Source organism: Stegodyphus dumicola, chromosome 10 (assembly GCF_044657685.1).
Source record: "Stegodyphus dumicola isolate Sdum_Otavi_A_Nest chromosome 10, ASM4465768v1".
NCBI classification, from domain to species: Eukaryota; Metazoa; Arthropoda; class Arachnida; order Araneae; family Eresidae; genus Stegodyphus; species Stegodyphus dumicola.
The window spans coordinates 118,439,331-118,466,829 of NC_140777.1; the positions used below are offsets into that span (position 1 = coordinate 118,439,331).

A 27,499-nucleotide genomic window follows, 5' to 3' on the forward strand; every position below is an offset into this window, starting at 1 on the left:
GTGGGATTTTAAATCCATAGCTTAATATTTTTCCTCGCGCGCTGTCTAAATTTCAGCTGTTGACTGCACGAGTGAAATTGATAGAACTCTCGCCACTTTGTTTTATGAGAGGAGATGTAAGATGATATAGATGTATTAATAGATCTAAGATGATATAGATATTGTATTAATAGATGTAAGATGATATAGATATTGTATTAATAGATGTAAGATGATATAGATATTGTATTAATAGAGGAACTATATTATAGATGTATTAATGTTTTATTAAATGTGCTTTGTTTGAACATGAATTGTGATTTTGAAACTAAAGAACCCACAAAATTGGTGTCAGAATCGGGATCAAATTACAAGCAACAAATAGAGGAATATGAAGCAACATTGTATGAAAGAAGGAATACTTCTGTTAATAGTGAAATCGATGCATCAACTGCTCGAATTTTAAACGACTCTTCTTTTGCTACTGTTGATGAAGATCATGAGGTAAAACAAAATATTAGTAAGTCGTCAGTTCAATTTCCGTTTTCACAGTTTTCAAATATGTATATAAATTTTAATGATATTGAAAGTCTGATTTCTAAATTTGATGGTAATGCTTATAATTCGGTTGGCAATTTCATTGAAAACTTTGAAGATGTATCTAATTTGTTAAAACTAAATGAATTACAGAAACTAATATTCGCCAAAAGATCTTTAACTGGCAAAGCAAAATTATTCATTGAAAGTGAAAGGAAAATTAATTCGTGGAATGCACTTAAGGCTTTATTAGTAAATGAATATGGTGTTCAGTATAACTCTGCTCAGTTACATGAATTATTATCAAAACGTAAAATGCAGGAAAAAGAATCTCTATGTGAATATTTTTTGGTAATTAAAAATATGTGTTCTAAAGGTAATACTGAAAACGCTGCTTTATTTGAATATGTTATTAAAGGTATAAACGATTCTGCATTTAATAAAGCTATTCTTTATGGTTGTAGAACTTTGTCAGAATTTCAAGGAAAACTTAAGATATATGAAAAAATTAAATTTGATAATGATAAAAACAAATCCGTTAGGCCTAATTCTAAAACCAGACGCGTCCATTTTGAAAGTAAAATAAAAACAAATATTCGTTGCTATAACTGCGGAAATCTTGGTCACGCGGAGAATTTTTGTAAAAATAAGAGCGAGGGAAAAAAATGCTTTCGTTGTAATTTATTTGGACACGTAGCCGCAGAATGTATAAAAAATAAGACGAATATAAAAGATCTTGCCAGAATGAATCATATATTTGTAAAGAAGCGGTTGAATGATATGCATAAAACTGTATCGATAGATAATGTAGAAGTAAACGCTCTGATTGATACAGGAAGTGATATAAATTTAATATCGGAAAATATTTATAAAGTAATTGGTTCACCTAATATTCATTCTTCCAGTTTGTTTCTAGTAGGCTTTGGTAATAATAAAGTAAAACCTATTGGTTATTTCAAAGGTTCCATACGAATTGATGATTGCGAAATTAAATCAAATATTTATGTTGTGCCTCAAGGAACAATGAAAGAAAATGCTGTTATTGGAAATGAATTGCTTTCGCAAATGGAAATTATTATAAAAAAGAGCGGCATATCTATAAAAATATTAGAAGATGAAACTGAATTGAATTTAACGTATGTAAATATTGATCAAGAAAATGAGTTAGATAATTGTTCGGATATTAATAAAGCATGTAAGTCCAAAGTAAAACACTTAAATGAAAGTTATATTCCCAATAAAACTGAAAACCCTATAGAAGAAACAGATGCTGTTGAAAATGAATTAAAGAAAGAGGTGTCTCAGGAAGAGAAAAGTGATGTTAAACGTGGACAAGGAAAATTGCAAAATGTAGATGAAGAGAAGAACTCCATTCCCAAAGGAAGAAGAAACAACCCACCTAAGAATGTTCAGCAAATCAAAAAGAGTAATGAAAGAATTAATGAATCCAAAAAACTCACTTCAGAACCAAAGAGTTCTAGAAAAAGAAAAAATTCAGAATCTGAGAATCTAGTTGAATAGAATGCTGGTGAAATAGAAATATCAACAGTAAGAAAGAGTAAACAGCAAGAAAAACTTCCAGCTAAAGAACTGGATCCTGGTATGTCTGAAAAACTTAAAGGAACACAAACAAGCCAAAGGAAAATCTACTAATACCGAAATGAATGTTATTTTAAAAGATGACCAACCTATTCCTTTGAGGCCCAGACGTTTACCAGTTATACGTAAAGAACAATTGAAACAAGAACAATCTATTTTACAAATGGGTTTGGATGCTTCTGAACAACAAGTTAGATCAAAATCGTAAAAACAACCTTGTATTTAGCGTAGGTATAATGAAACACTCAATCGATTTCGAGGGCAGCTAAAGGTCCCTCCTCATAAGGAGAAAGAAATACTTAGAAAGAAGAAAATCTTTATTTTCTCAGTTCACAGAGTCACAGAAACACGTGGTCCTTATCAGCACTGCACATGGTTATAACTAGATTTTTAATCAGAGTTTCACTGGCCGCCTACTTTTACCGAGCCAGGCTATCTGATCAAAAGGAGGGACCTTTAGCTGCCCTCGAAATTGATTGAGTGTTTCATTACACCTACGCTAAATACAAGGTTGTTTTTACGATTTTGATTGTCACATTAGCGTGTTTCTCTTCTAGTCTAACAAGTTAGATCTTTGGAAAGAAAACTTTCTGTATTAGAACAGAGTATAGAACCGTTACTGAAACAACTATCAGAAGCCAAAAAGGAAGTAGAAACTACAAAATTTCAGATGAGCATCAAAGATAAAATCCTCTCTGAGAAAGAAAAAGAAGTTCAACATATTAAACTGAAAATGCAAGAAAAGCTACCTTTTGAAATGAATCGCATGAGAAGAATTAAGGAGAAGATATTATTTGCTAAATAAGAAGAACTTGGAAAAGACGCGAAGAAACAAATATTTAAAGTAGAAGAACGAAATAAGAAAACATATAACACATATAACTGTCGAAGACATTCTCCAAAATGTTATGAAATTAAAGATTTAGTAGCAATCAAAACAGCGCAATTTGGATCAAACGTTAAGTTAAAATCAAAGTATTTAGGCCCGTATAAGATTATCAAAATAAAGAATAATGACTCCTATGATGTTGTAAAAGAAGGAGATTATGAAGCACCCACTAAAACAAGTGCATGCACTGAATACATAAAACCATGGACTTAAGTAGAAGATGCATAAAATAATACTGATTATGACATTTAAACCTGGCGTGACAGAACTGATAATCGAACTGTGATTTTTCACCTAATAATGACTTTTATTTCAGTTAATGCTATTTTTAAGATGAAATGAAGTTTACCAAAAATGTTAAAGATTGAAGATATTTTTCGATTTAGATGAAATTTTCTGAAAAGTAGAAGGGACTGTTGACGATATTATAGTTGCAAAGATGAAGGACAATTAAGATGTTTCCTTTCAATATTGTCCTTAGCACATACACAATCTTCCCCTCTCCCTTTGTATTTCTTTTCAGGTTTCGGCTTATTCTTGATGACAGTTCTTTTACTGAAGACAACGAAGATGCAAGATGACCAATGATTTATGTTGTCAGGAGTAGAATAATGTCGTCGAGGGCGACGCATAGCAGGAAGGCCGAATGTGGGATTTTAAATCCATAGCTTAATATTTTTCCTCGCGCGCTGTCTAAATTTCAGCTGTTGACTGCACGAGTGAAATTGATAGAACTCTCGCCACTTTGTTTTATGAGAGGAGATGTAAGATGATATAAATGTATTAATAGATCTAAGATGATATAGATATTGTATTAATAGATGTAAGATGATATAGATATTGTATTAATAATTAAATGTGCTTTGTTTGAACATGAATTGTGATTTTGAAACTAAAGAACCCACACTTATGTCTGGGTCTTTCCGAAAGGTTGGATTATCCGAAAAGCTCCTAAGACATTACTTTGGATGACATCGAACAACATGGCAACTATCTGAAGTGACGCATGAAGTAGAAAGTATGGAACAAAATAGAAGACGATGACATCACTCACGTATTGAAATTGAAACCCTAGCTTGATCCGAAAGGACAATTAGACAATGTAAAAACGCCAGTGTTTCCAGAAAACCTGTTACAAGAAGACAAGCTAAATCGTAGCGGGGCTCTGCTTTTTTCCAAGAAAGGGTAAATGTAGCAAAAACTGTTCCTTTCGACAGAGCACAAAACAGAAGGTCTCGAGACTAGAAGAGAAACACGCTAATGTGACAATCAAAATCGTAAAAAACAACCTTATATTTAGCGTAGGTATAATGAAACAATCGATTTCGAGGGCAGCTAAAGGTCCCTCCTCATCAGGAGAAAGAAATACATAGAAAGAAGAAAATAGGAGAATTTTACGATTTATTTTTTTACGATTTTGATTTAGAAGGTCTCGAGTTCGAAACCCATCAAAGGCAAATCATCTAAAAATTGATTTTTGCTTAAATTTCCTCCTGCTAGATTATTTATTTATGTTCCATTTATTGGACTCTATTTTTTATAACCTTTCAAGTTTAGAATGTTCTAGCTCGTTCATCGAGTGCATATGAGTGGTTACTTACTCATTTCGAAAATAAAATTTTGAGGTGAGACTAGAGTACTTTCTCTCCGTTTACGCGATAGTACTATAAAAATAACATAGAAGAATATCAAATATGGTATTCGTTTCAAAGTATTTATTGTAAATATGTTATAAAAACTGTATTTTCTTTCATTAAAAATCAATTAAATTATACGTTATTCAATTTCCTAATTAAATAAAATTAAAAAAATAAAGAGGGAAACATTTGATTGTGTTGATATAAATTTAGAAGAATCAGGTTTTACTGGCCCAATTGTACCTAATAATATATGATTTTGTTTACAAACGGTCTACCGGAAATAATAGCTTACTTAAATCTCACTGTTGTTTAAACCATGGAAGATTTTAACATCATTATTTAACTTTCCATTTCTAAATCTGCATATATATACCGTTAAACTGAATTATATTTAATTTTCTCTCCTATTTAACAGTCAGTAACGCATAAAAGAGAAAGATTATATTAAGTTTCTGAACATGTTTTTTAATTCCAGCCGTGAATCCATGCAGTTGCAATTTCTTTTGTCCTGAAAATGAAGAATTTGTGCATTGCATCAATCTTTGCAACAACTGCCTGGACAAAGGAAGATGCGTAACGGATGTGTGCGTCTCGGGATGCGACTGCGTCGAAGGATACTATAGGAATACAGATGGCCTCTGCGTGCCAGAGAGGCTCTGTGATATCACGAATGGTGAGTGAATATTAATATCTTATTCAAATGTGCAATAGTTGCAACCAGCGTATTTGTCATTGTGATAATATCTGCATTTATTATCTTGCAATAAAATATTTAAAAAAACTATTGTAGTGCGATGATTTAAGTGTTTATAAATTTCGGTGTCTGCTATTTTATTATTTATGATCAGTTTTTTCCCAACTAACTAGGACATTAACAATGCGTTAAGGATGCAACTTTTTTCTTTCTTCCAGCTATTTTTAATTTGTAGATATCTTTAATCTTTTATTGGGGGTACTAAGGCAACAGGAATCAGTAATATTCATAAATTTGCAGGACTAGTTTCGAAAGTTTAAATATAGAACCGTCTTCTTCAGCTGTAGAAACGCAAAAGACGATAGAGAAACCTGTGCTCAGTCGATAATAATAAAGAGCAAGGAAATAAAGGCACTGGTGCCATTTATTGTAGAAAAAGGAAAATAATCATAAAATAATTCCCTTAAAAACTGACAGTAAGGACAGATTGAAATTCGGATCGCTAAACTGAAGTAATTTTATGAATGTGAAGCGCCTCTAGAAGATCTAGTTTGCCCACGAAAGATGCTTTTTGGGTAGCTTTTGCTGCAGAAAAATAGAAAAGAAATTTAGTAATCGTATATAATAATAATTGTAATTAAATTTTACTTTTAAAGTTACTATTAACATTATTTAGGACATATGATAATGCTAATCATTCTCTCTGTGTGATTCACCAATTCAATTTTGTACTATTTTGTGATATATTTTTATTTATTTTTACTTCCTTGTACGAAGTAAAGAAAGAATTGTAATGTCGGAAAATTTCAGATATTAGATTTCAACGAAAATATTCATTGTTACCCTTCCCGAATCCATTTTGACTACTTTTTTGAGTGACATACGAAAAGAATAAAGAATTGAACAGAATAACCTTTATTCCAAAATGGATTCCCAAAATTTTTGGTTAGTAATTTCTCTTATAATTTTGGTGAGTGACTAGTTTGGCTATTGAGAAAAAAAAAATTTTTCTTATTGATGTTTCTTCTTCGGAACACGAGTAAATCCTAAAGCTTGAGGTATTTTTACTGAAGTGTTTCAAGTAACGAAAATTTTCATAACGATAGCGAAAACCTACGTAGTTTGATTTACTCATTGAATGGGCCATAGGTCATATATTATTCGATCAATTTTGAATGCATTGTTTTGAAACCCTTGTACGTGTTTAAATTTAAAAACAAAGGTAATCAATTATTAACATTTTATTATAATTACTTACATCTAAACGGAAGAAATTTCTTTGCAAATGGGAATCTAAAAATATAAATCTGCTATTCTGTAGTGTAAATTCAAAAAAAATTTCATGTTTATAATTAAAATATTAAATTTATTATACATTTAAATGTTTATACTTTTATGCAGTAAATTCCTGCCCAGAAAACGAAATCTTCCTAGAGTGTGGTTTAGCTTGCCCTCTTAATTGTTCAAGCAGAAATAAACCACGAACATGCACTTATCAGTGCATCAGGGGATGTTTCTGCCGACCTGGTTTCCTCAGGAATGACTACGGCATTTGCGTACCTGAAAAAGAGTGCCCGCCAGGTAATTTAACCAACTTCTCTATCAGACTTTCCTTACTTTGTCTTAAAAAAGTGATTATTAAATAATGTTTATTATTTTTAAGTTTGTTTAAATGCAGTTCAAATAAACGCCAGGAAGTTATAGAACCCTCAATTACTATCCATCTCGAGTAGAATTTTAAAAAATGCTAGTTATATCTGTATATATTTGCAGGAGGATTTGATCACCGTGTATTTTTCTCTTTCAAGCTTAAGCTTATAAGGTATTTCTCCCGCCTTCCTAGCATGCCTTCGTGGTGTGGTGGTCTGCACGCTGGGCGCGTATTCCAGAGGTCCGTGGTTCAATTCTCGGCGAAGGCGTTGCTCATTTTCATCCTGCCTGCTTCCAAAAATACCTAATGTCTCTACAAGCTCATGATTCTTATATAAAGCAATTTTTTTATTATTTTTATCATCTAAAGCGGAATCATAATTCTGGTCACTTAAAGCGAAACCGGAAATGGCAGCTAAAGCATTACCTCCAAGTAAGGATTTTAGGTATGCAAATTTTTCAGTTTTTCTCAATCCACTTTGATTATGAATTGTATTTTCGAATTGGTTCCAAAAGTCTAACCATTTACACGAATCTCCGTAATAAGTTCCGATTTGCAGACTTGGCAACTTCACTGTTTTCGCTTCAACTGGAAGTGCAACATTAGCCGTTTCGTTCTGATGAACTGTTCTAGAAGATTCCGAATTCTTCTTCAAAAATCGTTGCATTCTTCCTCTCCATATAACAGTTTTATCCTGGTATTCTTGACTTAAGGTAACTTCATTTTCAATCTCCTCCGAAGTTACTTTCGTTTCTATTTCTGAATCTAAACTTTTCAGTTCATTGATTTTCTCAATCAACTGTTCATACAAATCCTCGATTATCTCAATTTTCTCATTTAGCGGAATATTATTTGCTAAATTCGATTCGACTTTGGTTATCAGTTTCGTAGTTAATTGTCTAACAACCGATCGTTTCTTTTTCAAATGTTCAAGAACGCCTTCCATTTTCGAAATATTCAGTCTGTCGATTTTCTGGTTCGTAATAATCCCGGTTTGCAGGCACCATAAACAAAATATGTGTAAATCTCTAATAAACAGACTGGATCGCAGTTAAAGTAATAAACAGAGGAGCGTTATTCCACACAACGTTTATTCACGAACACCAAAAACGAACTGATACATATACATAATTGACACCACAGTTTCTTTTGACAAACAAACACTAACGCCATCTATTGGCAATCTAAAGATATATAATCCTAAACTTAACAGCATCAAAGTCCGGGCATTGCTGTGGCTGAGTGGAATACAGCAGAAATGATGACACAGAAGGATTTAGCTTTTAATTGCACATCTTTATTCCATTTGAACGGCAGATTATTTTTCTTTTAAATTCTCCAAATTAGATATCAAATAGTGTTTTAAACTGAAAACAATAAAATCTAGGCTTTTGACGTCATAACTATTCTAACAAGGGAAAATGAGAAGCGCAGCAGCATAGATCTTACTAGCAGAGGGAGAGAGGAGCTTGAAGATCCTAAATTGCAGAAAGTTAATTAAAGGAATAGAGAAAAGCAGTCCTATTTTTTATATTTTACATCTTTATGTATATACATACATCTCCTTGTGTTCCACAAAGCATACCACGAGGCTTACATAGGTAATTTATAGCACTAACAAAATAAACAACCGCGCAATAGCACTGCGATTAGGGGAAAAAACTATTAAAAAACAATAACAATTAAAAGAAAAATAAAATAACAATTAAAAGTAAACAATTAAAATAATAAAATAATAACAATTAAAAGAAAAATAAAATAAAGAAAGTAATAAAAAAAGAGAACTCAAAAATCTAAATTGAGAATGAAATTTCGGAAAGCAGAAATTGTCTCTTTAGTCCGAAGAAGTTCAGAAACAATTAGTGGCCAAGATACAGACAGGCGCTCTAAAGTTACCTGAAGTATCTTTCCTCTGCTGTCATAATGAATGCAATCAAGAAGATTATGCTGAACTTCATCCCCGCTACCGCAGCTGCACAAAGCACTTGAAAAAAGTCAAATCACTTTTTTTTTTACTTTCTTAAGATTATTATGTCCACTCAAAAATTGAGTTACTTTGAAATCTGTTGGAAAATGCCGACTTGTATTCTGTAAAAAATTGTAGAAGAATAACTTTTGGTCCATTGTGCTTTTGGTGAGGCCAGATATTCTCTGTTCCAAATACAGACAGCATCATTACTATAAAATCGCTTCCAATGAGAAATAGGAACACGGAAATTTAAATTAGTGTGACTTCTAGTGGCTAGCTTTTCTAGAGCATCGATTCTCTAATTCCCAAAGTTTCCACAGTGTCCACGAACGTAAGCAAAATGAATGTCCATATCAAAGTCTTAATAATAACCTGAGACTCAACAGCAAGTTTCTCTGAAATACTAAATTTCTCTAATAATTATAGCGAAGGAAAAAAATCACTATGTATTAAAATACACATTGAATTGAAAGCATAGCAAGAATTTAAAATTCATTTCACAGCAAGGTTTAAGCATAGCAACTTAACCTGAAACGCAGAGCATTTATTATTAATTCTATGATAGGTATTGTTCAGCTGGTCTTGTTTATCTTCATAAGCAACAAAAGCAAGGCTTACCTTATCATTCATCTTTCTTCAGTCTGTAAAAGAAATTAATTTTTATTCTTCAAGAACAGCATCTTAATAGCCAACAACTGGTATACGATTCCTATTAAAAGGATATGGCAAAGAAGTAACTGGAAGACTGTTATCAAGAAAATTTCATGAGGATTGCCTGCAAAAAGCTTGCACTTTACATTTTTCGGTAAAGAACAGCCCCAAACTCTTGACGCATAGGCAATAAACGGCACTATTCCTTGCCTATAGATCAATTTAAGAACATCTGTTTTGAGTCTATAAATGTTTTTAGAAATTTTAAATAATCCTGAGAATACTTTTTCGCATTTTACTGAGAGACAGGAAATATGATACTTCCACTGAAATTTGTATCCAAGATAACTCCTAAATATTTTATTTGAGTAACTTCTTCTATAGTCCTTAAGTGATATACTTATTCTGCAGTCAGTTTTTATCTTTTTATGTACCATCATAACTTTTTTAAGCGGTTTGAATTTAAATTTACAAAGTTTAGACCACTGAAAAGCAGTATCTAGTTAATCTTGAGACAAAGAAAATCATCAACAAAACTTTAACATTGAGCAGTTAAAGAATATTTGAATAAGAAACTCAACGATTTCAAAGAGAGCAATGGCAATACTATACGGGAAAAAAATTATCTTCAGCTCGCGATACTGTGTATCAGAAATTCTAAAGATATGCTCATTTTAAAATTATTTTGCGATATTCCTGTTTAATTGAATTTTATGGGCGTAGTATAAAATATGAAAGCCTTCAGATTTTTATTAGTTTTCATATTTTGTAAAACTTACAAATTTTATTATTATTATTATTATTATTATTTTATCCCACAATTGTGGGAATAATTAAACATTGGACTAATCTTCTGACAATAAGCTACTATATTCTACATTTTTAAAAGGATGATTTTTGAGATTGCCAACGACGTATTTAGATGTAGAATAAAAGGGAAGACATCACCAAGATAAATGAAAGTATTCAAGACTTGCTAAAGTCTAAATTGGAACAATATATATATAATTACTGTGCTATAATGTAATTTCAGAAAAGTGCGGAAAGGACGAAGAATTTTTAAATTGCGGATCTCCGTGTCCACCATCTTGCGAGAACAAGAACAAGTCATTCGTCTGCCCAACTGTGTGTGTAAGTGGATGTTACTGCAAGAAAGGCTTGTTTCGAAATGCTGATGGGAAATGCGTGACGGCGGAGCAATGTTCTAAATCAGAGAAACCACCGACGCTTATCCAAGTAGCAGGTAATCCGTAGTAAATAAGTAATGTGTCTTATTTATTTTCTTGACTATGCTCTTTCCTGTCGTCTACCTCTCTCTTGTATGAAATATAATATGTTAATTACGTATGCAAATTTTATACTTCTTATTAACGTTAATTAATTAATTTTTAACAGCTCTTAGAGACTTCAGCTAAAGTTTCTGAATTATTCAAAAGATGCAAAATAAGATTGGAGCAGATTTTAAGAATTTTTGCTTCTGAAAAAGAGGGTTTTTATATCAAATTTCCCTCGAAAACGATAAAGTTTTGTTTGAAAACAATGTTAATCTAAGGTAATATTTTTACGAATTTTAAATTTTACACAAATATATATCTTTTCCAATTAAAATCAATAAAGTTCCGAGTAATCTTTTCTAATCCGACTTTTTGACTTAGCAAGGCTTTCAATAGACAGAGCCTAAAAATTCCACTTATATATATTACATATGCATAAACTATATAAACTTTGTTAATATCGTGTTAGTTATATATATATGCCATCAAACTATTTATATTATTATGAAAACGTTTCTATGACTGTCTGCTTGAGGGAAGGAATACCTTAACAGAAAGCATTCTAAAAGAGACTAGATTTATTTTATTTATAACAGCAAAGCGCGTTAGGATTATATGACCAAGGGAATAACTGCTTCGTGAAGGACTTCTTGAGGGATACTAGCTCGCATTCGCATTGCACATAAATAAATCTACGAAAACGGCCATGCAGACCGCCCGTTCGCCAGAATACCAATTTGGGTCGAATAACTTCAATGGTCTTATCCACTCGGCCACCGGTGAGCATTAGTGTGCAAGGTAATAAATAATACCCTGCACTTAAGCAGCAGCCAGATTTAGGAATTAATGATAGGTCAAAACCGCAAAAGCAGGGAAGCTAAGCGCTACTTATAACAGGGGTAAATAACATGCACGTTACGCAGTGGTTTCTAAATTTTTTATCAGAATTTTCACTAAGAATGATTTTTAGGTGCTACTTTGGTAGACGGTTGCACGAATTTTTGGCGATTTTTTTTCGCGAGCGATACGACTTCTGGTAAACCCATTACTGGACAAGTTATTTATTTACGGTAACCGATACTTTGTTGTCATTTTATTAAAAAAATAATGCATTTTATTATGCATAAATTCCGTGTTTTAAATATTATTTATGGCTTCTACATATTAAAAACCAATTTAATTTTGCATTTTTATATGAAATAAAATTTTTATTGCTTATGATATTTTATATAATATTATGTTGTGGATGATGTAATCAATGACGTCACCTTACTTTAAAAGTAATTGGTTTTAATATCTATAAATTTAATCTAATTTTTTAAACATTATTTTTGGCTGTTAAATATTAAAATACAATTTAATTTTGCATTTTTTAAAAAATGATTTTATTATGTATGATTATTTAAATAATTTTAATTCTATGCGTGATGTAATCAGCTCCCTAATTGGTTACTGAATACCGCTCCATTTTAAAATTTTATTATTCATCTCTTCAAATTCCTTAGATTTCAAAGCGAATGGATATGTCCGTTTCGAAAATGAATGTTGTTATTGGTAATTACCAAGAATTATTGGTATCGGAATCAAAAAATTGTCTTTTGAGACCTTATTTTGGTCAACCTGGCTTTCCTAATCAAAGATTTATTTATAAATTTTTACAAGGGTCAGAGGAAATTTATTTAAAATTTTTGGAGGAAACCTCGCTGCTTCTTCGATGAAATGCGAGAGATGTGGATCACAGATGAAGATCGTTAAAGAGCCGATTCTGAGGACGGCCGTATATGGTATTGTGGTCACGGTGGAAGAAATAATCGCTGTAACGGTAAAAAAGTATTAGACATTCCTCCTTTTTTACCGGCAATAAACTAATTGCTGTCATTTTAGCTCTAGTGTACGAAGCGTTCTTATTTACTTATTTTAAAGCATTTGAATTTAAGTAATATTTTAATTCTTTTAATCGTTGGTATGACGGTTTTTAATTCGATATTCAGTTTAAGTAATGTTTTAATCCAATTAAACATCGACGCAATGTTTTTATAGCTGTGTTTTTATTCTATTTACCTTACTTTAGTATTTTATACTCTAGTAAATGTATATATTTACATTTACCAGCCACCTTAAAAAACAACTTTTCAGCAAAAAATTAATCCATTATTTTTAACGATATTTATTTTTTTAAAGTTTCGAATACTTTACTATGCGCAAAATGCGTAAAAACATCGTTTTTCAAGATGCTGACGATTGTAAAAACCGCGCCAAAGTAAATCGCCAAAAATCCGAGTAACCGTCCACTAAAGTAGCACCATTTTGTCTGTGTATTAAGCTTTAAAGTGTTATTTTATTTTCTTTAATAATCGCAATATTTTTTAATAAATCAACAGAATTGTCCGAAACCATACGATGGGCTATGTTGTAACATGTTAAACATGCCCAGAGATTTTGATTCATGTAACTAGACCTTCTTTAAATGTTAAGATGCAAATGACTTTTTTCTATTTAGTTTTCTTTCTCGACATATAGAAACCGATTTTTCTCCCTCAAGAATTAGATCTGACCTTACAATCTGTCCTCTCGGAAGCAGTCTAACAGAGGCCGACGCAAAAGGACAAATGTCATCCTAACTGACACACCCTATAAAGAAGCTTTGGAAAAATAATGTGAACAGATACTTAGTAAGAAGATAAAGGGTATGGAAAGGTTAAAGAAAAAAAAATCCCAAAAGGAAAGGGACAAATAAAATGGGCGAAGAAGAGGCTTTTGAACTCAAATGCAGATTCTGAAATAGAAAAGTGGCTTTGCTTGACTGCGAATATGCGTAAAACAACTTTTTTGTAGTAGAATAGTTGCAATGATTAATTTGCAAAATGTGGGCACTCGCGTGAGCAAAATGTGGACACACACAATTTGCAAAATGTGGGCAAAATGCGTGAGAAGAAACAAGCATTTGTTTGTGTTAACTGAAATTTCAATGAAGACCGACTTTTATGTTGATTGGTCAATTAATTTTATCTTTGTTTTATTATAAACCTATTGATATCATTCAGTGTTAGTATATCAAGTAATAATATTTACTAAATGTTTTTTTTTAATATTCTCAGGTCTTTACTACTATTTACCCCGAACATGGAGTAATTGTAAGAGAAGAATAGTTTTCGTTAAATATTTCTTGGGCTAAAATCAACATAATTGCAACATATCTGTTTTGTGAATATTATGAAATGATATTTATGCTATAAAAACAGCAGTTATAATGAATGATTCATAAATTAATTTTAAAATAAAAACATTTATCAAAAAATTATTACAACTAGCCCGTAGCTTCCCTTCAGGTAAGTATTTGTACACATAAATGAAAGGTTTATCTCATGAAAATGAAAGGCTATATTTTTCTAAATATCAAATTAAAATAAAATAAAACATCCAAAAAAAAAAAAAAAAGACTGAATACAAATAACCTCGAATAAATTTCTAAGCCTAAACTAAATTCTAATTAAACGAAAGAAATAGGATTGAAAAGGTAAACACCGTTACGTGAAAATGTAAAAATATCATATTGTTTCGGCTTGCATACGGCTTACATACATTACGAAATACAACAAATTACAACTTCTTAATAAAATCAATTAATTAATTAAATATAATAGAATTTTACTTACATTTACTCCTTTATCACAATATTTTTTCACTGTGAAAGATAATAAAATTATGAACTTAAATTCATTTAGCTTTCTTTTCCAGCAAAATGCCGAAATGATGAAATTTTTGTACACTGCGGCTCGGCTTGCCCTCCGACTTGTGAAAACAAAGGTAAAACAGTCCCTTGTACGCAACAGTGCGTTCCTGGTTGTTTCTGTAAAAGAGGCCTCGTTAGGAGCATTGATGGCAAATGCATCCATCCAGGACAATGTCCAAACGAGGGAAATGAGCATCAGCTTATTCCATTGCAAGGTAATTCCATACTTCCATTGAATACCAAGAATTAATGTGCCATTTTAAAACTAGTATATAATGTAACCTCGGTTAAGCCTTTGAGTACTTTTTTTAGTACTCAAAGGCTTAACCGAGGTTACTTTTTTTAGGACTTTTTGTTTTATCTATTGTTGTGTCTCAAGATAAAAACATGGACTAGTAAGTTTAAGTTATGAGTACTTTTTTAGGACTTTTTGTTTTATCTATTGTTGTGTCTCAAGATAAAAACATGGACTAGTAAGCTACAATGAAAAACGAGAAATTATTAGATCATAAAAATGAGCTCAACATGAAAGAACTACAACAACTTCAGAAACAACAACGAAAGGCGATTGTGTAAGAAATACTTTTGGATGAAGAAGAAGACATTTAGAAAATGAATTTTAGTTCTCCGATCAGCCAAATTTGTGAAACATGCAGTGAGATGCAGATTTTTCACATAACGTTTAAACGGTAGCAAGCTACATTGTAACCATTTTCAATGTAAAAGGCATGCCTCATTTTAGAAACATTTTAAAACATAGACAACAACAAAAGATATTGAGCAAATTTTGAGTTAGGCTGTGAGTTTCAAGTAGAGTGAAGTGACACATAGAGACAAAGAAAAAATAAAATATGCCTTCTAAACACAGTTTAACTTATTATTTTGTATAAAGGAATTTCGTTTTCAAACAACAGCATCTTTCTCATCATTTTCCTTTTATGCCATCCACTTTCGTTTCTACGTATACGGTAAAATTATGTTCTTATCTATTTCATCTATTTTATATTGAGTTTATCTTCTTCGTTTTATATTTCATGGTTTCCATTGGTTTGAGTTTCGAATTTATTCTCAAATTACTATTGTAAACTTTAAATAAGAATTGTCTGTTGTCCAAAAATAAATTAATCCAATTTACATTAATTCTTTTATGGAAAAGTGTTTCATTTTACAAATATTTCGATTCCCGAATGGCTGTTACGAACGACTTTAATTCACGAGCTGAGGTTTCATTGTATATAAATGAAAAGCACAACATCGTACCTTGCTTAACATAATAATTTAATACATACACTTCTTTCTTTTTACTTTCATATTTTTGACTTATTATTCACGTACAGAGTGAGTCATAAATATGAGAGCATGTTTTATCGCATTGCACGATCATAGAATGGCTGTTAGGTAGTGCGATTTATAAATAATGCCACTGAAAATGCAAGTCTTCAAATTGAAGACATAATAAGCTGATTCACTTTATTGAGTCAAACAGTTCGCTATTCCGAATGCTTCCTATACTTAGCGATGTTATTTCTCCGGTACGATTGCAATTGCTTTCAGAAGATTTTATTTCCTAGATGTTTAACCTCGGAAGCTGTCGTTTTCTCCGTTTTCCGCTACTGAAAGTCAACTATGTTTAAGTTAAAATCTTGCTTCTCTTGCCTCATGGCTTCACAATCACTCTGAAAACGATCAGTTATTACCAAATCATTACCCAAGTCATTCTCGGAATTGATCAGTCATAGCATGGCCGACATAACAGTGAACTCAAACGCTCATGTAATACCTGTAAATGTAATTTATTGCTAAATAATCGAAGCGATCTTGGTTAATTATGGTATAAACTCTTGTATGAAACCCTTCTTTTAAATAAACACATTCAAAATTTAAGTTTTATATTTTACTCAATATTTCCTTTTTTATACATTTTTCTGCATTATATAACATCACACTATTTACTTCAAACGTACAACCATTTTTTTGATTCAGAGCACACATGATAATGGCTTTTGTTATATTTGTTACTGCATTTTTCTCATTAATTTTATTCTTTAGTAGGGGCCAATGGATCTGAAATTCTGAACACAAAATATAGTATGAAATATTAGAAACTGATAAGTACTTTCAGAAATTATATCTAGATGCCCTGAGCATTCGTATTTATACATTGAGAAAAAGAACAAAAGTTCAGCTGAAACCTAAAAACTGAAAAAAAAAAAAAAAACTTTTTTCAATGACACCGAGAAACCAAAATAAAAAGAATAATAATAATAGTATATATATATATATATATATATATATATATATATATATATATATGTGGAGAATAATTATAGCATTTATATTCATAAATAGACATTACCAATTTTATTTAATTTAGACATCATTTTATATTACATGGGTGACGAGGTGGGACAGCCTTTCAACATCCGTGGGGAGCTTCTGGGGTGTTTCTGAGGGCTTCTGTTGACGGGATTTTAATTGAAGCCTGCTGTATTCTTTCAAACATTTCTTCCTAAAGCGCAGCTCCGATATGTCGGATAGAGCTTCAAAATCTAGACTTTGGTTTTCTGGGAGAAAGGATATTCGCTACATCTGTTCTCAAAGAAGCGGCGAGATGACAGGCCTTATCTTGGGAATCCCATCTTTTGCTTCCGCTAATATTAAAAATTATATCTTAAACACTTTCCAGTAGGTCTTCCCATCATACCTGGATAACTTCAGAGAGAGACGAGCAGGCATGGATAAAAATTTAAAACCATCCACTGTTGCTCCCTGTCGTCGCTACGAACTTCTTCAATGTATCAACTTCTTTGGCGACCGCAGTAACCCCGTCATCAATTTATTGTTCCACTGCAGAAACTCTCTCTTCTATTAGTTCTTTCACAGAAGAAACTCTGTAATCGATTTGTTGTTCTACGGCAGATACTCTCTCTTCTATTTGTTCCTTGACAGAAGAAACTTTTTTCTCTTCAGTTTGGCCAACTTCATTTTCAACCATGTCCATTTTGTTTTCCATAGCCTCAAATTTGTTTTCTATTATGCAAGTAATTTCTCTTTTCATTTCTTATTGACCTGCTTCAATCTTTTCTTGACCAGCTTCCATCTTATCTTGAATCGCTTTCATCTCTACTTTAACATGTTCTTGGCCTTATTTCCTCTCTTCTTGATTAGCATCCATCTTCCTTTGACTGCCATCTTTCTTTAACGGAATCTTTCATCTCTTTTTTAAAAGTAGCAAAGGCTGACATCAACTGTCTCAACTGCTCCTCCATCGCTCTTGTTATTGGCATTTAATACCCCACTTCTGACACCAAAACGTGTTGCGTGCGAACGGGTTCGTAATGGATTGAATGCAAAAGTAGATAAAAAGTTAATAAAAATTTTTTTTATCCCAAGAAATAAAACAAAATGCTGAAAATTCTTCAGAGATATTCGTACAGTATCACAATATCTCACAGTAGTTATATTTTAAACTATTAAAACGTTAAAAGAACACAATACAAAGTAGTGAAAGCTAATCCTATCTCACCGCGAATTCGCTACAATCAATAACAAAAACTAAGTAAACAACTGAACTGGGAGGTTTTCTTCCGGTTTTATAAGCTTTTTAATCATGCACGAGAACATTCTGTATTTTCTCAATTTTTCTGGATAGCAAAAACGTACAATGGCAAGATATTTATTTATTAAATGTTAAATGCGCGTGCTCCGTATTTTTACTTTTTCGGCGTAGCTTTCTATTAAAATTTGTCGCGCGCAGCATTGCACGGAGAAATTAAACAATTTCAATTACAATTCAATTAGAAATAGCCAACTAAATACAAAATGTAACAATATGCTTTATAAGTAGACATTATCAATAGAGATAACCTAGGTGGAAGAGCGAAACATTTTGTTGTTGTTGTTGTTGCTTTTGTTCATTTGTCTGATATTCTTAAGATATTCTCCCTGATATATGTCTGATATTCTTAAGTACTGCATCTATTGAATTAAATATCTCAGTTCGGTAATCAGTAACAGACCTATTAAATTTGAAAAGTAAATATCTTGCTTTTTTTTTAATGGCAACAGACTGGAATACAAAATGAAACAACGCATATACAGTGAACGACGTTTAAAATGAATCAGCGCAAAATCATGTTCCATGACTTTTGGAGATAAAAATTAAATAAAATTTTAAAGAAAGCATTCCGAACATAATATAAACTCATTAAAATTAGAGGAATTAAGTTAATACATCCTAAAATGGAAGAAAAAACGCATGAAAGTTTGTAGGGTTTATATTTAACTAACATTTATTTTAAGTTTAAACTACCTTTCCTGTCAAGCCTTACTTTCCCCTGGAACTGCCAATGCCAGAGTATGTAAATTTTAGTAGAACGCGCAAGGATTCAAATTATCAGCGGAAGTATTCTGAGTTAAATAGAAAGGAAACGAGTTCGAGGTGTGCTGTTCTTACTTCACGAGCGCGGAGGTAGTTAGCCAGAAATTGAATAATCCCGCGTTTCGGCCTGTGTGCTTGCCTGGAAGTATTGTTAATCGTTCAACGTGATCTTCAAGTTTGCTGAATTAGCAGCAGTATTGTAAAACGCGGTGAGGTTAGTTACTTTTAGAGAGCCTCGTAGTTAGAGTCTTGTCTTTAGTTTCTTTTCAGGTTATTATTTTTATTTTACCGCCAAGTTGGCGTAGTTTGTGAGCGTCAAGCACGCACTTGTAATTTACTACGTTGAATAAAAAGGGACTTAAACCCTTAACAAGACTCTGTCTTTTATCCAGTTTCAACAGTCACCTCTTGGTTGCGTGCAAGTTGGAGGCGCGCAACGCTACATTGGCGCCCGAACACTTATCGAACTGAAATGGACGAAAATTGGATGGAAGCCGCTGGACAACACCAAGAAATGACATGCCAATTGGAAGGATTTGGATACCTGGTCCAGACTTTGAGAGCGTCAATCAAGCCAAACGTCCATTTCGACGGAAAAAATTCGCTGGCGGTATTTCTAGAAGGTATAGAAAACCACTTTCAGCTCTACCCTGTTCCTGAAAGACAAAAAGTTGCCATCGCCACATCCGCACTAAGAGGAAAGGCCGCGCTATGGTGGAAAAATATAGGCAAATTTTTATTAGGGGAATTTGGAAGCTAGACATATACATTTGAAAATTTCAAAAAATCGTTAGTAAAGGCCTTCCCCATAGTGAAAGATCGAGCAAGGCTGGAAGCCGAACTATATAGTTTCTATCAACGGGATATAGAAGATTTGACGGACTTTATTCTACGAAAAATTAAGCTGACGGATATGCTGTATGGGAAGAAACCCGATGCGGAGATTATTGAAATAATCTTACCAAGATTGTTACCCGCTGTTCAAAACTACTTCGAAATTAGAAACCCAAGCACATTGCAGGAGCTCTTCGAATTGGCGGTGAAGTTTCAAAATCGCAGAATAGCGGAAAAAGCTAGAGGGGCAACGTATTCTCAAAGTATCCGAAGGAAATCTTCAAATGAGGAAACCAGAAATGGAAATCGCTCTTATTGCGGAAAGAGCTATCAAGCTAACTCATCGAAACTCGAAGGTCAAGGCCCAAAAAGAAAATTCGAAAATAAACATCCGCGTACCCAGAAGGCACAGATTGAAAGGAAAGCTTTAAATGAGTAGAGGGGCCTGTGAAAGGGAGGGTCCAGACCCCGGAAGTTTTAAAAAAACCCTCAAAAAGACATTTAAATACGGTCATCGTAAAAAACTCACATCTACCAATTATACAAGTCCTGGTTGGCGATGTACCAGTAGAAGCCCTCATCGATACAGGAGCAGAAGGAAATTTTATGAGCGAAAATTTCTTCAAAAAGAATTTTTATAGGGTGCGATTATTTAAAACCAAAAATACGGAAATTATAGCGGCGCAAGGGAAAACATGTCACTGCATCGGGAAATTATCATTAAACATACAGGTAAAAGAGGAAAGCCTCAAAGTATTAATTTTTGTAGTGAAGAATCTGCAAAATCCTCTTATTTTAGGTATGGAGTTTTTAAGGGCCGCGAGGGCCAAATTGAATTTTCAAGACAGTTCCGTAGTGCTGGAGATGGACCAGAGGGTGGTGGAACCTGTGGAGAAACCGCAAGTGGACCTTAGCCATCTGAATGACCATGAAAGGCAAGCAATACAGCAAGTGGTGAGTAATTTTTCTAACTTGTTTTCAGAAAAACCGGGAAATTGTCAAATAGTTACGCATAAGATACAATTAAGTGCCGAAAAACCTTGTAGGACTAAACCTTATCGGTACGACAAACAAAAAGACTTAATCATCGAAGAACATATTCAGGAGATGTTAAAGAATAAAATAATAACGCCCATAAATAGTGAGTACGCGAGTCCAGTCGTACTATGTAGGCAAAAGAACGAGTTTCCTCCTTCGGATAAAAGGGCTTGGAGGTTTGCTATCGATTACAGAAAACTAAATAGTATTACTAAATTTCCAGTTTACCCTTTGCCGGTTATAGAGGAAATTGTTAGACAGATCAAATCGACAAGATACATATCTACTTTGGACTTAACGTCTGGCTACTATCAAATAGCTATGAAACCCGAAGACATACATAAAACCGCGTTTATAACAAAATCGGGCACTTATGCATTTTTACGCATGCCCTTTGGGTTGTGTGGGGCCCCATCAACATTCCAGAGAGCTATGGACATTGTTCTAAAGCCTGTCCTAGGAAAATCAACTTTAATTTATCTAGATGATATAATTATAACGAGTAGTACGTTGGAACAACACATTAATGATCTAGAACAAGTTTTTAAATTATTAAAAGAGGCCGGTCTTACAATTAACGCCTCAAAATGCAAGTTCGCAACTAAAGAACTTAAATATCTCGGTTATAAAATTTCGCAAAAGGGTATAGAAACGCAAGATTCAAAAATAAAAGCTATCAAGAATTTCCCACCGCCCAACACCGCCAAGAAACTTTCTTCTTTCCTTGGGTTATGTTCTTACTATCGGTCTTTCATAAAATATTTCGCTAATATTGTTGAACCACTCTTAGTAATCAAAAGAAAGAGAGGTAAATTTACGTGGACAGCAGAAGCAAATACAGCTTTTGAAAGATTAAAAGCAGCGCTCATCAATGCCCCTGTTTTAAAATTCCTGGAGGGGGACGAAAACCTGGAAATTGCAGCAGATGCGTCAGACTATGCGGTGGGGGCGGTTCTTATGCAAAATAGCCGTCCTCTGGCATTTTTTAGTAAAACGTTGAATCAGACACAAAGGAATTATACAGCTACAGAAAGAGAAACATTAGCCGTATTAATGGCTGTACACAAATTTCGAGTTTATTTCGGCAAAGCGCCAGTAACAGTCTTTTCGGATCATGCGGCTGTTGGTAGACTTTACTCGGGGAAAAACCTAACGCCCAGGTTAATAAGATGGGCTTTAAAACTCCAAGAATATAATATCAGAATAAAATATAAACCGGGTAAGGAAAACAATGTAGCTGACCCACTTTCTCGTATAAAACTGGACGATGAAGGAAATGAACTTAAATGCGCTGTGTTGACTTCAAAAATTTTAGATTCTAGAGATACGATTATCACTGAACTGAAAGCTGATCCTGAATTTGGAAATATCTATGCATATTTGAAAGACCCCGAAAGCTTTGAGCACACAGATATCGATGCGATAAGAAATAGAGCAGAAAACTATGAAATAATAGATAATTTATTATTTTATACGAAAACAACAAACGAAAATCTTCAGTATAAAGCAGTCATCCCAGCCTCGCTTCGATTAAGCATTTTGAAGGAATTACACGACGCGAAAACAGCGGGTCATTTAGGGGTCAGAAAGACTTTAAAAAGGGTACGCGAGGCGGTATATTTCCCGCAATTATACAAAATAGTAACTGCGTATGTCAGGTCCTGCAATCAAAGCCAGTTAATAAATGATATTAATTACAGCCCGGCCGGGTACTTAAATAGCATTCGCGTCACATTTCCGAATGAAATTTTAGGCATAGATCTTCCCCCAGAGCGAGTTAAATAAAAATCGTTTTCTTTTAGTAATAGTAGATCATTTTTCAAAATGGACAGAAATTGTTCCACTTAAACGCGCGTCAGCCAAAACAGTCGCAGATGCATTCTTACACAGATACATTTTAAAATACGGTGCACCGATAAAAGTCATTAGCGATAACGGAAAACAATTCATTAGTCAAATATTTGAAAACATATGCAATGGACTTGGCATACGCCATATCAAAATGGTTCCGTATAGACCACAGGCAAACATAGCAGAAAGAGTGAATAAAAACATAGTAAAAATAATTCGCAGTTACGTGAGCACACATCACAAGCGCTGGGATGGCTACATAAATGAATTAGCTTATGCTTTAAGAACGCCAAATCACGATACTACTGGAAAAACGCCAGCAGAATTATTTTTAGGCAGAAAGTTAATTACGCCTTTAGATAAATCATTCTTTGTGCAACAAAGAGAGCAAGAGTTTAAGCAGAAAGATGTGCAAAAACTTATTGATCAGGCGCTTAAAAGCTCGGATACGGCAAGAAATAAGCAAAAAGCATATTATGATAGAAAACGCCGTGAAGCAGATTTTAAAGTTGGGGATAAAGTATTGAAGTGGAAATTTTCTTTATCAAGTGCCCCAGACAATTTTACGGCAAAGCTAGCTCCAAAATTTGAAGGCCCCTATGTAATTCAGGAAATCAAAGGAGTCGTATTATATCTTAAGAACGAGAGAGGGGAGATCTGTAAAGCAAGTCCCGACCAGGTGAAAAAATACTATAATCCAAATGATTTTGAAATCCTTAAAAGTTTCTTGCAGGACTCAAGTCTAAACGAAGTAGAAGGTCCAGAAATAACAACTGTTCCACCACCCAAGAAGCAGAGAACTGAAGAGAGACCTAGCCCTTCTACAACCCGGACGACGGTACCAAAAAGAAAAAAAAAACTTTCAAACTCCATCATTTAAGAAAAACAAGAATACAGATGCACCGCGTAAAGAAACCGTGGTAAAGAGCAAAACACCACCTACAACGGATCGCAGTAGAAATTATACATCAAGGAGAACGCGCCCAGGGCCAGAGAGTCAGGTGCCAGCAAGGCCGCCGTTCCGGAAACTGAAACGGCAGCAGGAGGAACAAAAATACCAGGAACAACAGAAGAAATTCAAGAAGGACTCCAGACCGGAGGACGTCAAGACCAGCCGTCAAATGGAAAAACGGAAACGACAACAACCAGACGATTACTCCGCCAAGAGGCCAGCACGCAGAGGACGCAAAACAAAAACTAATGTGGACGACACTCGGAGGTCAGTAAGGAGAAGATTGACATCCATGAAACCTATAACTTGGGAACAATATTGCCAGAAAAGAATGACGGAGTTTCAAGCATCGAAAACTCAAAGATAAGTTAAAATCTTCTATAATTTTTTTTTCTCTTTTGTTCCGAAATGTTATGCATAAGTACGAAGTTCTATGTTTTGACGAAAGTCAATATGTCTCGGTTGAGACTTAGTTTTGTTTTACTTTATTTAGCTAAGGCGAAAGTATTATTTTCTTTAAGTATAAAAGCTAAGAACAAGCATTTTCTGTTGGTCGAAAGACTAATTCTGTTATGTTAAAGCCAAAATTTGGCCGAAGATAAAAATAACTTCGTATTCTTGTATTAATAAGAATTTTAGTTTCAGTGCCGCCAGCTTGGCGAAGAATGAGTAAAGTAAAAATTTATTTTCTCTTATTCATTTTATGGTAAATTGTAAAAATCATATGTATTAAAATTTTGTAAATGTACGTAAATACTTGAATGTTATGTAAAAGTAGAATTTAGTCTAGAAGCATAAAATTTTAGATGCTAAAAGTAAAATGCTCAAAAGGAATGAATTCAAAATTTAAGTATTAAACTGTAGATAAAGTCATGCTTTAGAGCGAAAGCCTGCATGTTTAAAGATGAATGAGGGGGAAGTTAGAATGAATGTGTTTTGTAGGGTTCTCCACCTACACTTGAATTTTTAAGAATGTTAAAGTAGCTCATCGAGTTGTAGAATGTCGAGTAAGGTGTGTCTATTTGGTCGTTGAATTCTAACAAATCATGGTGGTTAGGGGAAGTGTTGTAAGACTGAAACAGGAATATTCCCGCTTGACACCACACATGGTGGAGAGCCAGGGTAAAGTTAAATTAATGCTTGAAAAATTGAATGAATGTGAATTAAGCAATAACTAAGGAAAACGAATCGTTTAAAAACAAAAATTTATTGTGTCAAGAAAGTGTAAATTATAATGTATTTAGAAAGATACTGATACTTATTCCTTCCAGATGCTGGAAGGAAAAGACCAAGATTGATTGATGAAGTCCAGGAAAAGTTGCTGTAAGAAGAGAGAGTTATAAGTATACACAGAAATTTAGTATACAATTTGTTACATAAGATTTTTTTTTTTTTTTTTTTTTTGTAAACGAGGTTCTCGAGAGTTAGTTCAGAATTATAGAAACTTACAACAGGTCATTTGTAGGACCTGCTTCCAAGTTTTCCAAATTCTGGCAGCGGCAAATGTAGGGTTTATATTTATTTTAACTAACATTAATTTTAAGTTTAAACTACCTTTCCTGTCAAGCCTTACTTTCCCCTGGAACTGCCAATGCCAGAGTATGTAAATTTTAGTAGAACGCGCAAGGATTCAAATTATCAGCGGAAATATTCTGAGTTAAATAGAAAGGAAACGAGTTCGAGGTGTGCTGTTCTTACTTCACGAGCGCGGAGGTAGTTAGCCAGAAATTGAATAACCCCGCGTTTCGGCCTGTGTGCTTGCCTGGAAGTATTGTTAATCTTTCAACGTGATCTTCAAGTTTGCTGAATTAGCAGCGGTATTGTAAAACGCGGTGAGGTTAGTTACTTTTAGAGAGCCTCGTAGTTAGAGTCTTGTCTTTAGTTTCTTTTTAGGTTATTATTTTTATTTTACCGCCAAGTTGGCGTAGTTTGTGAGCGTCAAGAGCACGCACTTGTAATTTATTACGTTGAATAAAAAGGGACTTAAACCCTTAACAAGACTCTGTCTTTTATCCAGTTTCAACAGTCACCTCTTGGTTGCGTGCAAGTTGGAGGCGCGCAACGCTAGAAGTTTATTAGATTAATAATAGCAAAATATGATGATAAAATGTTGATAGCAAAACGTTGACGAACTATAACATCCTTTAAAACTTTTTGCTGAATGAGTAGAGTCTATAAATATCACTCTTCCTGAAAAAAAATCATTACATTCTAATTTTTCCACTATTTTGTTTTAGCAGAAAAACTGAGACATCATTAGCGTCGCTGATTGCCGAGCCGCAGGACCCGGGTTCGAATCCTGGAGAAGGCATGAATGTTTGTAAATGTATAGTGTCCATGCGGCATGGAGGAACTCTAAATATGTACCGAGCCGTAAATTGTCTGGGAATGCTGGTGGTAGGGGAAGAGGGGTGGGAGACACTCGGACCCAATCCCTCCCCCCCCCGCTGTACTCTCCATCAAATTTGGGAGCAGAAGTAAGTTAAATCTCACTGAAACCTGTAAAGTGCTCAAGGCTGTCCCCTACGCCAAGAGCAATCTTGCGTAAACTTGCGCTCCTCGCCACGAGCAATTTCGTGGGCTTAAGCTTACTATAGGTCAGACAAGTGAACATTAACAAGAATAGCAACTAAGACATCCTTCAAAGACATCAGAAATGTCAGGTCTGCCAGTTGATAAAAAATATTGCATTAATAATACAGTTTTATAATTAAATTGCTGTATAATTTTCATAACAAATTAACTGAGCCCTTCTTATTTAAGGCTCCGAATGGCTCCGCTTGGAGTTATGATTTTAGTGAAAACCAAGAAGTACCAGAGTCGGGCTCTGTCTGAATTAAACTCTATTAAAAATACGAGTATCTCTGTTTTGCTTACGGCGGAAAAAAAAGGAAGAAAACAACTTCCATACGAAATGTAAATACCAGAAATATTTATAGCGTTAACCAAGGAAAAACGCCATACTCGCACACAGCCAAACTGTTTTATAATTATAGACTATACATTTAAATTTAGTAAATAAGGCATTAAAATATCTCACTGTATAACTGTTTCTATTCACAGACAGGTGCGGAGAAGACGAAGAATTTCTGAACTGTGGTTCTGCATGTCCTCCTTCCTGCTCAAACAAGGACAGATCAGCTCCTTGCACTTTACAATGTGTGAAGGGATGTTTCTGCAAAAGAGGTCTTGTTAGAAATCAGCATGGAAAATGCGTACCGCCAGATGCATGCCCAAAGGAAAGTAAGATAATCTCAATTTTTTTAATAATATATGACTATTGTCATTTGTATAGTTAAGTATTTATAGTAATGGAAAAATTAAATTTGATTGAATGTGTATTTCAGGATTCAAAGGTAGGGCAAGAACTGACTGAAGAGGAAACATTTTATCTATGTCTCATTCAGTTTTTTCTTTCTTTCTTATATTTAGTCTTCCTCTCTATACAATCATTAAGTTTTTCTTTTTTTTTAATCAACTGTGAAAATGTGTAGTTCCCTCTCCGAGATTAATTTCGGACCTCTTGATTGCTAACCAACCGAGCTTCCAATTACACCCGTAGACACGCGGTAAGGAGGGAAAAAATACATCATATTCTCTCCCACTCGTGACGAATTTTCGTCTATCACTTGTAGAGCTATTTAGAATTTTTCCATCAGGGAAGGTGAGACAATTTTCTATTCTTTCGCGCCGAGATTCAAACTGCAGACCTTCCGACTGCTAGGCGGATTTGCTTCCAATTACATCGCTTAGGCATATAGTAAGGAATGAGAAAATATCTTACGTCTGCACCTTTATCAGTGCTCATAAACTCTACATGGTTCTTA

The 27,499-nt window shown here is 33.6% G+C and overlaps 1 protein-coding gene across 4 annotated transcripts in view; it reads left to right on the forward strand.

Moving 5' to 3' along the window:
* The window catches only part of LOC118193583 (zonadhesin-like), an 82,253-nt gene that overhangs the window by 22,693 nt on the left and 32,061 nt on the right, over positions 1-27,499 (forward strand). For 3 of the 4 annotated variants that reach the window (XM_035364696.2, XM_035364693.2, XM_035364694.2), the window contains exons 2-6: positions 5,120-5,317; positions 6,740-6,919; positions 10,643-10,852; positions 14,622-14,831; positions 26,736-26,915. In XM_035364696.2, coding sequence (XP_035220587.1) covers positions 5,120-5,317; positions 6,740-6,919; positions 10,643-10,852; positions 14,622-14,831; positions 26,736-26,915 — 978 coding nt within the window. The remainder of the gene's footprint in view (positions 1-5,119; positions 5,318-6,739; positions 6,920-10,642; positions 10,853-14,621; positions 14,832-26,735; positions 26,916-27,499) is intronic. The other variant, XM_035364695.2, reaches the window with a different exon arrangement.